Source organism: Corvus moneduloides, chromosome 6 (genome assembly GCF_009650955.1).
Source record: "Corvus moneduloides isolate bCorMon1 chromosome 6, bCorMon1.pri, whole genome shotgun sequence".
In the NCBI taxonomy this organism is placed as follows: domain Eukaryota; kingdom Metazoa; phylum Chordata; class Aves; order Passeriformes; family Corvidae; genus Corvus; species Corvus moneduloides.
The window spans coordinates 55,080,623-55,093,599 of NC_045481.1; the positions used below are offsets into that span (position 1 = coordinate 55,080,623).

General features: G+C 42.6%; 2 protein-coding genes across 23 annotated transcripts in view; one reads left to right on the plus strand and one right to left on the minus strand.

Annotated features, from left to right (window-relative positions):
* The first annotated feature begins 51 nt into the window (after positions 1 to 51).
* LOC116445865 (NADH-cytochrome b5 reductase 2) overlaps positions 52 to 12,977 on the plus strand; it is a 38,475-nt gene continuing 25,549 nt past the window's right edge. For 4 of the 6 annotated variants that reach the window (XR_004240909.1, XR_004240910.1, XM_032112959.1 and 1 more), the window contains exons 1-9: positions 52 to 162; positions 259 to 405; positions 1,046 to 1,118; positions 2,169 to 2,275; positions 3,188 to 3,317; positions 4,065 to 4,148; positions 4,666 to 4,751; positions 5,344 to 5,443; positions 6,406 to 6,604. Coding sequence is in view for 4 of the 6 variants with exons in the window: in XM_032112959.1 (XP_031968850.1) it covers positions 112 to 162; positions 259 to 405; positions 1,046 to 1,118; positions 2,169 to 2,275; positions 3,188 to 3,317; positions 4,065 to 4,148; positions 4,666 to 4,751; positions 5,344 to 5,443; positions 6,406 to 6,578 (951 nt within the window). In the remaining 2 variants the exon portion in view is untranslated. Of the gene's footprint in view, positions 163 to 258; positions 406 to 1,045; positions 1,119 to 2,168; positions 2,276 to 3,187; positions 3,318 to 4,064; positions 4,149 to 4,665; positions 4,752 to 5,343; positions 5,444 to 6,405; positions 7,269 to 8,435; positions 8,964 to 12,977 lie in introns of those variants that run through there. The other 2 variants (XM_032112957.1, XM_032112956.1) reach the window with 2 other exon arrangements.
* PPFIBP2 (PPFIA binding protein 2) overlaps positions 8,372 to 12,977 on the minus strand; it is a 98,385-nt gene continuing 93,779 nt past the window's right edge. For all 17 annotated transcript variants that reach the window (XM_032112946.1, XM_032112942.1, XM_032112941.1 and 14 more), the window contains 4 exons: positions 12,489 to 12,614; positions 11,506 to 11,694; positions 9,338 to 11,107; positions 8,372 to 8,680 (listed from right to left, as the gene is read on the minus strand). In XM_032112946.1, the coding sequence (XP_031968837.1) occupies positions 10,919 to 11,107; positions 11,506 to 11,694; positions 12,489 to 12,614 (504 nt within the window). In that variant the 3' untranslated portion in view covers positions 8,372 to 8,680; positions 9,338 to 10,918. The remainder of the gene's footprint in view (positions 8,681 to 9,337; positions 11,108 to 11,505; positions 11,695 to 12,488; positions 12,615 to 12,977) is intronic.

The following is a 12,977-nucleotide window of genomic DNA, read 5'->3' on the forward strand; positions in this document are numbered from 1 at the left end:
GAGGAGCCGGGAGGAGGAGCCGGGAGGAGGAGCCGGGAGGAGGAGCCGGGAGGAGGGGCCGGGAGGAGGGGCCGGGAGGCGGGACCCGAAGCGGGCCCTGCGTGGCCGGGCATGAGCGCGGCTGGAGCGGCGGGAGCCGCGGCCGAGGGGGCCGCCATGGAGGTACTTGCGGTGAGGGGCCGGGCTGCGCTGGGGCTGAGGTGGGCTGTGCCCTCACCGCCGCCGTGCCCTCACCGCCTGCCCTTCTCCTCCTCACAGGGAGCGCCTGTGGCCATCGCCGTGGCCGTGGTAGCGGCGTCCGCCCTGCTGCTGCTGCTGCTCCGAGGGACGGCGCGGAGGCCGAGCGGCCCCGTCACCCTGCAGGACCCGCTCGCCAAGTACCCGCTCCGGCTGCTGCACAAGGAGGTGACCGCGGCTCTGAGGGCTGTGGGGCATCGCGGGTCTGAGGGCAGTAGGTCCACTGGCCTGAGGGGCTCTTGGCCAAGGGCTGCCCCAGGCATCGAATCCCCAGAGCAGGGCGCAGAGCCCCCCAAGGATGGCTGTGTCCCCTGCAGCCACCCTGTGATGCTCCCAGGGTAGGGCAGGATGCGTAAAAGCGTTTATGCCACGCTGCGGACTGTTGTTTCCCGGTGCTTTGCATGTTCAAGTCGTGGCTGTGTTTTTCCCTCGATTCCAGTCTGGGTGCACCATGAGAAGCAGGCCCGGCAGCCTGCGCTTCTGCACGCCCTGTCTTGCCTGATCTTTGGCCACAGGCATGGAATGTGCTCACTGGCCTTGGGCACAGGGTTTCCTGGTTTTGTCTATGTGAAGGCGCTGTAGGGATTGTGCAGGCAAGCAACAGTCGCTCCTTGTGGAAGTGGAGAAAGCTGCTTCTACAACTCTTGATTTATTTAAACTTTATTTTTCACAGCCGTTTCTGTGCCCTTTCCCAGCATTTGCCTTGCATGCTAACAAAGAGCAGGCTTACTAAAGCATATTGTGTTGAGTAGAGTTTGAAATTCAAAGTAGTGGTGATGCTGACCTCATTCTAACTTTGGTTTTTTAGGAAATCAGTCACGATACTAAGAAATTCAGATTTGGGCTACCTTCAACAAATCATATATTAGGATTACCTGTAGGTAAGTATTGGAAACAATTATTTGTATTTCTGGTTTCTCATAGTTCTTGGACTTCTGACTGTTAGGGAATTTAAGGCCCAGCAAAGCAAGGAGCTGAAAGCTGCATCTGAATGCTGCTGTCTCAGAGAGAAATGTCAGGTTTCCCAGAGGGGGTTGTATTTCTGATCTTTTGTGTGTGCTTTGTCCAGGTGTGTGGTGTAGATTAGAAATGGAGCAGTGAAACTGAACTGAGCCTGATGGAATCTATCACCAGTCAGGATATAAGCAAGAGTGGTATCTGTCAAAGCTTTTTCATATTTCTTATTTGCATTCTACTTCCACCTGGTCCCCTCAGTCTGTTGGCAATTGCCCTCATGGTTTTGGCAAATACAGTCATGCTTGTCAATGAGAAACTGCTGCCTGGGAAGATGTTGAAATATTTAGAGCCTTTTCTGTGCATGCACTTACCTTCACACACACTTCCATGCATCTGGAGTTCTGTGGCATGAATTTCAGTCTAGGACTGGCCTTCTTTCCTGAACCCTGGCACACTGATAGCACTGAACCTTGGACCTTGAATCAGTGATAATCTCTGCAGGGGGACGTCTCTCTCCGTGATCTGCAGATGTGGCTCTGTTTGTTCTGCCCTGTTTGGCAGTTCCCTGTGCTGTATGACAAGTGTTGGGGTCACCCCATTCCATGCTGTGTGTCCTTGCATGGTGGCTGTCTTTCTCCAAATTCTCTTCTGGCTTGTATGGGAAAGAGTAATGGAACTGTCTGAATTAACTAGACAAATGATTAGCTAACTGAGATGTACCCTCCAGTGCTTGTGTTTATCCAGATTCATTCTTAAGAATTTAGGAATAAGATCCTGAAACTGTATGACCATATTACTTCCTGTGAGATCCCTGCTCTGTGCTGAAAAAAGAGAAGAAACTGCACATTTCATACAGCACTTACATGGCAAAGATTTTCTCTGTCATTGCATGCATGGCAGGTTACAATACCTGCCTTTCTCTCTTGTCCTCCAGGGATCACAAACATAATCAGATTGCAATTCTTTCTCCCCAGGCCAACATGTTTACCTTTCTGCAAAAATTGATGGTAATCTGGTGATTCGAGCCTATACCCCAGTTTCCAGTGATGAGACAAAAGGTTATGTTGATTTAATTATAAAGGTAAATTTTGTTTTCCTTTAATACAGATAAGTTGCTAACTGGAAGGAGGGCAAGTACTTCATTTTAGTGAAATGGTTTGTTTTGATTTAGTCATCAAATTTCGTCTTCTTTCACTGAAATTTCATTAAATTTCATTTTCATCATCATGTGTATCTGCTGTGTGGCACTGAGGGATGGCAGAGGTAGAGTAGATGGAGAAGAGAATCACTTCCCTGGCAACACTTTAGGAACTTCCCTAATATCTTTTATTTGGCAGTGCATGAATACTGATCTCTCTCCCTCAAGATGCCTGTGCTGCAGCTAATGCTTACTGCTAACAGCTCTAAGCAGAAAACAAGTAAAATCCTTTAAGCTAGGGGATGCAGGATTATCTGATCCCAGGACTTCTGGATTTCCTAATCCTTTTCTATGATAGAGTTTGTCCTTAGGCAAAAATCCAGGGTTTTTTTGTGCATGCTCTGTTCTTCATGTTATAAGTGTGGTGAATTGTTATGAACTGCTTAATGCTTCTTATGTGCCTTGCAAGCTGAGAAAGCTGTTGTGTGGCTGAGTGTCTGGCAAGGTCTTAAGAAGGAAAAGATGCAGCAATGCTATTTTCAGAAGGAGCAGCTACAAAAAAGGGGTGAGACATAAGGCAATAGTGAAATGAGGGCACCAGCACATAATCTGCCTGCCACCCATTCCTGTTACCCTGGCTGTTTGTAGGGAGCAGAGGGATGTGCCCAACAGCACCTTTTAGTTATTTTGGCTGCTTCCTGTTGCAAGGCTCAAGAGACAACTGAGAGCTAAGAATTGCCTCGATTTCTTTCTCAGGTGCTGAATTTCAGGCCTGCAGTATTGTGTTCTACAGTTTGTAATACTGTCTGCAGGAAAGTTAGTGGTTGATAACGTGCAAGTAATTTGTTTTTACAGGTCTACCACAAAAATGTGAACCCCAAGTTTCCAGAAGGTGGGAAGATGTCCCAGTATCTAGATAACATGAAGATTGGAGATACCATTGATTTCAGAGGGCCAAATGGACTCCTTGTCTACAAGGGGACAGGTACTGTGACACAAAGGTGGGAGAGAAAAAGGGAGTTATTGGTTATTTTCAGTGGCGTTTTATAAAACTTGACAACTGTAGAGAATCTTTTTTTTTTTTTTAAGTGGAAAAGAGAAAAAACAACTTTTCTAGACATGACCATGAGCCTGTCAGAGTTGACATGACAGGAAAGAGTACTTTGTACTTACTTTGTGTATGGAGTAACTAATACTTGTCTCACTCCTGGGACTATAAGTCTGAAAAATTGTTATTGCATTAAATGACTGAGAAGTCTGCACTGGAAATAATACCTCAGCTATACATATGGAGGGAGGTGCTCTAGATGTTTTTTAAGGTTGTGGCCTAAAATACCCACTGACAATCTCAGTGCTGTTACTGAATAACCTGCTGACTGAGAGCCAGCTCCATTTCATAATTAAACCAGGTCTGAGTTGACTGTGGGGAAATAAGCTCAGAGAAGTAATCCTCTTGTAGGATACAGGTAAAAGATTTTGCACTGATCTCAGCTGAGAGGAGCTGTGCACTTAAGTCTCACCCCAGAGGGCCAAGTGCTCAGCACTTCTTTGCATCCTGACCTCCTGTGATCAGCAATCTCCTGATGAGTCTGTTATATCTCGGAGGAAGTGAGGGATTTCCAAATGATTTGCCTTAATTAATTGGTCGGCTCTAGTAATTTATTCCCGTGGAATTTGTACCCATGTTTGTTTGGAAACTAATGTACCTAAAGGTTTTGAATATTTCTTCTAGGTACCTTTCTTATCAAGCCTAGTAAGAAGTCTGAAGCAGAGAAAAAGTTTGCAAAGCACCTTGGGATGATAGCTGGAGGAACAGGTAAAACTAATCCCATCATATGGAGTGTTTAGACACTGAAAATGTCTTTATGGATATATGTGAGGACTATCACTGTACCTTAGTAGCAGAGCACTTGCACCTGCATTTCTTTTCATTAATTTCTTTTTGTGGTGGCAGTACTGAGGCATTCCACGGCTTGAGTTTAGTCCTGGGGAATAGCAACCTGAGCGTTTGAATATTGATTTACCTTGTGACCTCAGAGAACTCACTTCATCAGTGACAAAAAATATTTTAGGACAATGTCTTGAGGGTAAAATGATGTGATAGAGAATGCTGAAGAGAAAAGCCCTGGATACAAGAATTGTGGGTTTGTTTTGAAACCATTTACTATAATAGAAATCCCCAACCTCTGCATTTGGTGTGGATTAGAAATCCAGAGATGTGTAGCCCTGTGCAAACCAGGCTCCCACTGAAGACTGAAGGAAGGCAGCATTAATATTAAAACTGTAGCCATAGAAAGAAATACCCATTTTTTAACAATTTTGGTTTTTAACAGGAATAACTCCTATGTTGCAGCTGATCCGTCAGATCACAAACGATCCTAAGGACTCCACAAAATGTTACCTCCTTTTTGCTAATCAGGTGAGTATTCTGACCCATCTGTTTGTTCTTCTCTAATGGCCCACTTGTTTTTGCTGGCCTCTGAGCTTTTTAAACTGATGGCACGTATTTCATACTCTTTCACACTTAGGTGTCTCCTCATAGTTTCACTGAATTCCTGTATTTGGGAATAAATGCTGTGATCAGATCCTGATCCCTCTGCTTATCTTATTCCTTCACTGGTTTCAAGGAAACAGGATTTGTTTCCACTAATCTGTTTGTACAGTTAACCTTCACCATACTGGTCCAGGGTCATATTTTCCAGGCCCAGGGATAAATTTGCCAGGGTCAGGGACAAATCCAGCTCATTGTGATTTTAGCCTGGATTAAAAAGTCGTTCTAATTGCCATCTTTAGGACTGTGTTTAGGTGGCTGCTATGAAGCCTCACAGTTTGTTGTTCTTAATCTCAATTTACAGAAGCCTATAAAGATAAAAGCTATCACGGAAGGGGGAAAAACCAAATTACTTTCTTGGTTTGCATAATTTTTATCACTGCATTTGTTGTGAATGGTAGACGAGTTCCCATGAGAGGGCTCCTGGGATGGTTTGGAGCTAAACAGACTCATTTTGCAGACAGAAAATGACATATTGCTGAGAGCTGAGCTAGAAGACATTGCCAAGAGGCATCCTGAGCAGTTTGTGCTGTGGTACACACTGGACAGACCTCCAAAAGGTAGGGACACATGGAAATGCCTTGGCTCATCCCTGTGCAACAGAGGTTCACTCTTGCTCAAGGGGACATCAGAGTGGTATCAAGTGTTCTTGTCTTACACTTTGAGACTCCTCAGAAACAAACCTTACCCCTCACCCTGTTTTAAAAAGTGATCTAAACCAGGTGGGCATTACAAAGTGTGAACTCACAATTAACCTCAGTTGGGTCAGGCATGTGACTCAGTGCATCTTTTCATGTATTTCAGTTTTTGGGAATTTTCATCAAAACTTCAGCTCTGTTTTGGGTTATCTTCCAAATCAGGTTGTGTTAGCATTTTGTTGGCATTAAATTGTTTAATACCTGTAAGTATCATGTACACATCTTTTGTTTTGCAGCAGCTCCAGATTAGATTCTGGTGAAACAGAGCTGCCATGTGTTTAGATAAAGGCATCATTTTCCTACCTGGCTCACTTCAAATGGCTGATGCATTCAATACTACTACTGCTTGAAATAGTTTAGAATGAATTTCTTCTTTTGTTTTCTCTTATCACTAAGCTACATGGCAGAACTTTTGTTATCACTGAACTTTGTCACTTCACCACTCTATCTCAAAAAAAAAAAAAAACCAGAATCAGTGGAAAAATGTGGTACAAGTCTCAGTACCTCTCCCTGCCACTGGGTGACCTCCCCTCACTGGAAAAGGTGATTCACTCTTCCTTTTTATTCCTACCTGCTCATTTCTTTTATATTTTTTAATTTATTATTTTAAGACTTCCATGTCTTATCAACCAGATCCTTGTTATCTATAGGCTTATTGTCCCTATGGAAGGGGAGCACTAGGTTTGAGCTGAGTGAGAAATTTAACCCTCTCCTGGCATGCAGTGATGGTGCAATAACTTGATTCTTCAGCTACTTGGTGATGTTTAAAGAGGTTTCAGCCTGTACAGAGGTTCAAACTAATTGAATTAATTTCTTTGTTCCAGAGTGGAAGTACAGCTCTGGCTTTGTCACTGCAGACATGATGAAAGCCCACCTGCCGCCCCCTGGCAGTGAGACCCTCATTCTCATGTGTGGGCCACCACCAATGATTCAGTTTGCCTGTCAGCCCAACCTGGACAAACTTGGCTATCCCAAGAGCAGTACATTTGCTTATTAACATTGATGTCACCTGATACCTTTTTTGTAAGTACTGCATATTTTTCTACAGGAACAGTTGATGTGTAGCTGTGCAGCATTTTTGTGTGTGTGTGTTTTTTTAATTCCTTGATGTAATTTCTGTGGTTTGTAACTTCAGAATTACCTTGTGTATTTTAGTACTAAGAAGCTGAGAATTCATCTTGAGTTGTATGGAAGTTACTTAGTCTGACCTCTGAAGTTAGTATAAAACATTCTGAAGAAAAGAACATTAAGATCAGAGGACATCCAGATGTATTTGTGTTAAATCACTCCACAGTCAGCAAGAGAGAGGGGAACATCCAGAATTTATTCATAACAGTCAAAAAAATAAGCATTTCTACCAATGTTATGCTAATTAGGGTTTCTTACTACATATATTTAAAAAAAGAATCGTTTTGTAGATTGACTATTCACAGCCAAGTTAGCACAACACCACACTGAGTTTTAAATACAGCACTGAAAGAAATAGGAAATACTGTGTTTGGAATATCCCAGGGCTGCTGGAGCAGCCAATCCCATTTGCAGTGCTGTAACAAGTCAGCTGGCTAATTAACCTGACAAAGTATTTCACATGCCCATGGTACCTGAGCTGCTCACTAGCACTGACTGCATTGCCAGACTGGTATGTTTAATACCTTTTATTAAACATTAAACATTTGTAGTTTGCTGATGTGTAGACTTATTTCTCGTTCTTCTGGATTTTCCTTTTTTTTAATTTCAGTTTTCAGTGACTGGAAAGAATTTGCCTTGATTTTACCATTTTGGACAATAAAATCATGTGTTTAGTTTCTTATACCTGACCATACAGTGCAGGCAGGGTCTGTTATGAGAGATTCATGAAGTGAGGACTGGGATAGATCACCTGTAAAAAACGCCACAGGTGGCTTTCAAAAAGCCCTTGCTGCATCCTCTGGACAGCCCTGGAGGTTCCCTCTTTATTTGGGAGGGTTGTGGCTAGCAGTGGCCTGCCCTCAGGCTGTGTTAGAACCTAAAGCAACACCCATAGTCAGCAAGGAGAAAGTAATGCAAACCAGCCCTGTACAAAGTCCTTTTCCCTATAATTAAAGAGATTATTTTTCTGGCATTTGTCTATTTACTAAGAGAGCTTGTTAATAGCTCATTAATACATGAGACAGACATGTAAACAGATGCCACAAGTAACTGCTGCTGTAAAGGTGCCAGCTTCACCCTCAGCCCCCCAAAGAGTAAGAGGCCATATTTCCCTCTGATGCAGTCCTGTCTAGCCCAGTACAACAGCAGCAGATTTATTTTGTCAGGTGTTTTAAAGAAATAAATCATTGTTTTATTCTGGTACTTTCCTGGTAGTCTCAGAGTTACAATTTCCTGCTGCAGTTGTTTTTGCCTTAGGTAAAGATTTGTGAACATGGCAGCTTGTCATCCTAATAAAAGCAAGGGCTTGATGGACAGTCCTATATTCCATTCTTCCCATCCCACAGTGCCCTTAGGTAAAAAGAGGGCAGGACATGTGCTAGTGAAAGGGAGGAGAGATTGAAATCCTTTCTGGGGACCAGTCTGGCAAGACCCCAGGAGCAGGGAGTGAGCCATTACTGCTGCTCTCACCAGCATCCCTCTGAATTTACAGGTAGCTCTGATTAGCCCACATGGTACAATAATGTATTAATGATTCCTGCACTACAAGTTAATTATAAAAATAAAAAATTACAAAAGGTCTCTCAGATAACAATACATCAACATACCATGTAAAAGACAACTGAATAAAAGGGTAAAACACTGCCAGTCTTGGCTTTCCAGACTCTGGATATGAGTCCACTCCTCTCCCAACACCTGTTTTCTATTACATTATGTGGAAAAACAGCACAGAGGAGAGTTACCTGTAACGTGTGGCTACACTGACAACAGGAAGTGCTACGTGGGAGGTGGGAGGTGGCAGCAAAGAGGGAAAGCTTTCCTGCTCCACAGCATCCAGCTGCTCCTGGCCACTCCTGACAGGCATGAGGTATGAGTCATGTTCTTGGTCATGCTGAAGCATCATCTCCAGTCTTCAAAGGTCGGTGTTAAAAACCTGCTGTCATTCAGCATTTCATCCTGGCTTAGCAGGGTCTGAAAGAACAAGATGGGGAGGAGTGAGGGTGTTTGGCGAGAGGCCTGTGCTCCCAGAGACACAGCTGCAGTGAGATCAGGCTCACAACAGAGGGGGTGAGAGCCACACACAATCAAAGGGAATTTCTTCAATATAGCTTTAAATAAACTTTGCTTGAGGAAATTCTTAGAGATTTTGTGTGTGGCATGCAACTCAACTGTATCACATAACTCTTCATTATGTCTTTCAGTCACTTATTTTTATTTTTTAATAAACTAGCTTCTATGGGATGAAAAAGCAGAAGTGAGGTGTTTTGTTTTGTTTTCCATAGAGTTTTAGCCCACGTAAATTTTCCGAAGTCTGTACCTCATTCCTGGCCTTTGCTGTGACTGAGGTGGTGGTTACCTGCAAAATCTTTGAAGAATTGTTTTCATTTAAGGGGATGAATATCTGTCATTGGGTCAAAGAGACAGCAGAGTTCATGAAAACTTGAAGAGGCCTAAATGAAGCTTAATTTCTGGAGCAATTTAAAAGCAGAGTTTTTTGTACTGAATGTCCCACCAGGTTCTAGAACAGTGACCCACTCACTCTTAACTACCACCAGCAATGACCAGCTTTCAGTGAGTTCTAGCAGAACACATTTGTGGCTTTAAACCAAGAGAGGAATGAGTACGTACCGTAAGGTGGGTTATGCCTTGGGAAAGAGCCCCTATTTGCATTACTGTGCCTTCTGAGTGTTCCATCTGTAAAAGCAGTCAGGAACTAGTTCAAATCAGACAGTATGTGCAATTTTATTCACTTTACATGCAGCTTTGGGAGGAATCTGTGCCTGGACAAATGAAGTTGGGATAAGTTTAAAAGCTCCTTAACAAAAATGCCTCTGTGCTACAAGGTATGTGAAAATGCATTTAACAGTAGGAAGAGTGGACCCTGATTAAGAAAGATTGATTCCATGAAACTTGGCCTCTAATTCACAAGCAAAAAGAAAGAGCTTAACCGATATTGTCAATACAAAGTAATATTTTCCAACTGGTCTGACACTATTTATAGTTCTGGTAGGCTTCTTTCACAGGCAAGAAGTCCTTGATACAGTCCTACCTCTTTTTACATAGAAACGTTACCAGTTCTAGGGCATTGCAATTTCCTGCATGGATGACATGCTCAGAAGTCATGCTTAATAGACAGACCATGCTCCTAGAGAAGAATCCAGTCTTTCTGTCATGCTTGAACAACTGCACAGTGCAAGTTCTTGGCTCAAAGTTAATGCATTCCCTCACAACTCTTAGCTGAGCAAGTGGACATCCATACTTAATCACGGTCAGGGTTTGGTATTCTCCCTAGGTAGGAGCAGTACATTGAAAGAGACCACGGTTAGCTAATGAACATAAATGTTAGATGCACTAAACCATGCAAATGAAAAAATTACCTTCACAGTTAGTCTTTTCAATGTTGTGACCATTCTCTTATCAGGCTTAAACTGTTTTTATGTCACTGGAGAATGGGCAGTTTACTGTAGCTGCCTCTGTGTGGCTCTTATGTGTTGCCAAAGTTCACACAAGGCTCCAGGAACGCTCCGTTTTTCAGGGTTTACATCCCTTTACACAACCGCAAAGTTGAAATAAAATTTGGTGTCTTTTAGTCTTCATCATTTATCTGTATGTTGTCTAGACAGTTTCATTCACAAGTTCACTACTACATAACAAAAGTGAATTAACTATTGGTTTATTAATAATTTGTTCATTCCTGATGCATTGTCTTCACATAGATTGTCTAAGCAGAACTACTCCCCACTGTACACAATGAAAGAAAAATTCAGTTGGATTCTCTGATTACTGTAAAAAATACAATCCAGTTGTACTTTAATATAGCTTTGTACAAATTTGTCCAAATGAATTCATTACATTAAAAACCACCCGTAAAGATAATGAAAAAAAATAGTGTGCCATACTAGGATTATGAAAGCTAGAAGTACAAAAGTTTTGTGTTTACTGCAGCCACCCCCTTGACTGACAAAATACCTCGATCTTCGCAGTGTAAAGGTGTCGTAGTCCTGAAAAAGGGCTTGAGGATGGATGAGTTTATTATGATGTCGATTTAAAAAAAATACCCCAACATTCTTAGCTTGGAACTCTTTCCAGTGTCCACAGCCAATACTTTCTCAGTGAGTTCATGCAGATGTAGCAAAGAGTTTGTAATAGGGGAACATTTGGTTATTGGCAAGCTTTGGAATGCATGGAGGGGATGAGATGAGCATGGCATCAGTCTGTCTGTCCCACCTGATCCAGTTCCCTGTCAGTGAAAGGACTAAGTCCTTTGTAGCCACCATAGTTTTTTGAAGTACCATTCGTAGCAGCTGGGCTTGTATCCATAGGACAAATGTAGTCTGTTGATTCATCAAACTTCTTTTTTCTTAAGTTTCCAAAATGCGAAAATCCAAGTTTCTTTGGCTAAAACAAGGAGTCAACACAAGTAGTTTTGAGTAAGACAAGTTAGGTTGTTCTTCAAGCACCCAAACTCCCCTCTTTTCATTTACTACTATACCCTGGTCATTCAAGTACATAGACTGTGAATTAACGATGTTTGTTTTCAAATGGGGAGTTACAGTTGATGTTAGATGCACTTACATGGTGTTCCTTCTAAGAAAAGACAGAACAGATTGCATGCTTGTTACAGGAGCTGATTTAAACAGATACATAGTAAAAGCTTTGGTATCTAGAATTAAGGGAAATGTAGCACTCCTTCTAGAATTCAGCTCTCCCTGCCCATGTTTGTCCCTTATTTTCTTTATAATTCAGAGCAGAGAAGTCTGACACTGACATTTCTCCTTTTTGACAGCAGCACCTACCCGAACTTTGGCAGTGGTGGTCAGAGGTGTGTGTGCTGCTGACTCCATGATTTCTCTTTTTTCTTGTTGTGCCTCTGGCCCAATTAACACATTAAAATTGGTGGTGAGGTGGCGGCGCAGGAGGGTCTTTTGAGGTGGGATGTTTAGGAGCATGGCCAGCGTGTCACCATTGAAGCGAGGTTCGAGAATCTGGGAAAAGGGCAGGATATTTATTTTTTATAGAAATATTTACAATAGGAAACTGCTACAGTGCTTAGCAGAGGATTTCTCACTAAGTATCTGTCCACATTGGACCTCTTATAGCTCACTCATGATACTCACTGGGGTTTGAATGGGAAATACCTGAAAGGAGCCAAGAAAAAATGCTGAGCGTGATCAGGCAAATATATATTTATATTTATCATCAAACCATACATTTGTTTGGGTTGAACAAGTTTGCTTTCAGAATTTTCTGCTCTACTCAGAGTATAAACTCAATACGATTTCTACTACTTCATTTTTGCAAAAATTCGACAGCAGTGGAATCGTGGTATTTCAGAACTCTGACACTAGTGAGCTGCAAGTAGTTCTGAATGTTTTGAATTAAAAAAATGTCATTCCTGACTGCTGTGATTTCAGGGTGGCTATTTAGCATGGCTCAGAGCTCTGGTAAAGCACTCAAAGAAACACTCTGTGATGCCTTAGCAATAAGCAACTTTCGCACAGCACAGGTCAGGTTTCCTTTTATGTGCTGCTGTCAAACACTTGTGCCCAGCTCAGCTTTGATTATAAAAAGTGGTTTAGCTGTTCCTTTTTTATTTTAGTTTTCCTTTGTAATGTTAAGATGCATGGATGAGATAAAGAGCCTCCTTAGAAGGCCTGATCATGCTGTCATTATTGCAGATGTGTTTGTTTCCTTCTGCTTGATGAACATCAGATAAAATATGGTTCATATTACAGCCTTCAATTTTTAGTAGAGACATAGTAAAATGGTAAATTCTTACGATCAGGCCCCCGTGCACTCCGCTGCCTCGAAGGTTGGGTGCATATTCTGCCAGATCCACTGATCTGAGCCATTCCATCACCCTGTGGTTGGACCACTGCACCACGTCGGAAGGTGAGATGTTGTTCTGTTGGAGGGAGCACAGAAGGTGATTGCACCACAGCCTGCATTGTCTGAGTGTGTGAGCATGCATCCTCAGTGCAGATAAAAACAGCCTCCCTCCTCTTCCTCCAAGGGCATTTGTTCTTCCCTGACTAAGGGATTGTTTCTGTTCAAGGCCCCTTCAAACAGCCTCTGGTGAGATCCAGACCTGGTCTAGTACTGATGAAACCCCCTGTGTTGCATCTAGTAGTGCAACAGTAGAGATTACAGATTACAGGTGTTACAAGGGAACATTTTGACAATAGTGTTATGGGCAGTGCGTAATACTAAGGCAAAGCAATGCTGATCAGGTAAGGCAAAAACCTCACAGATTTTAAAAATGAGGTCA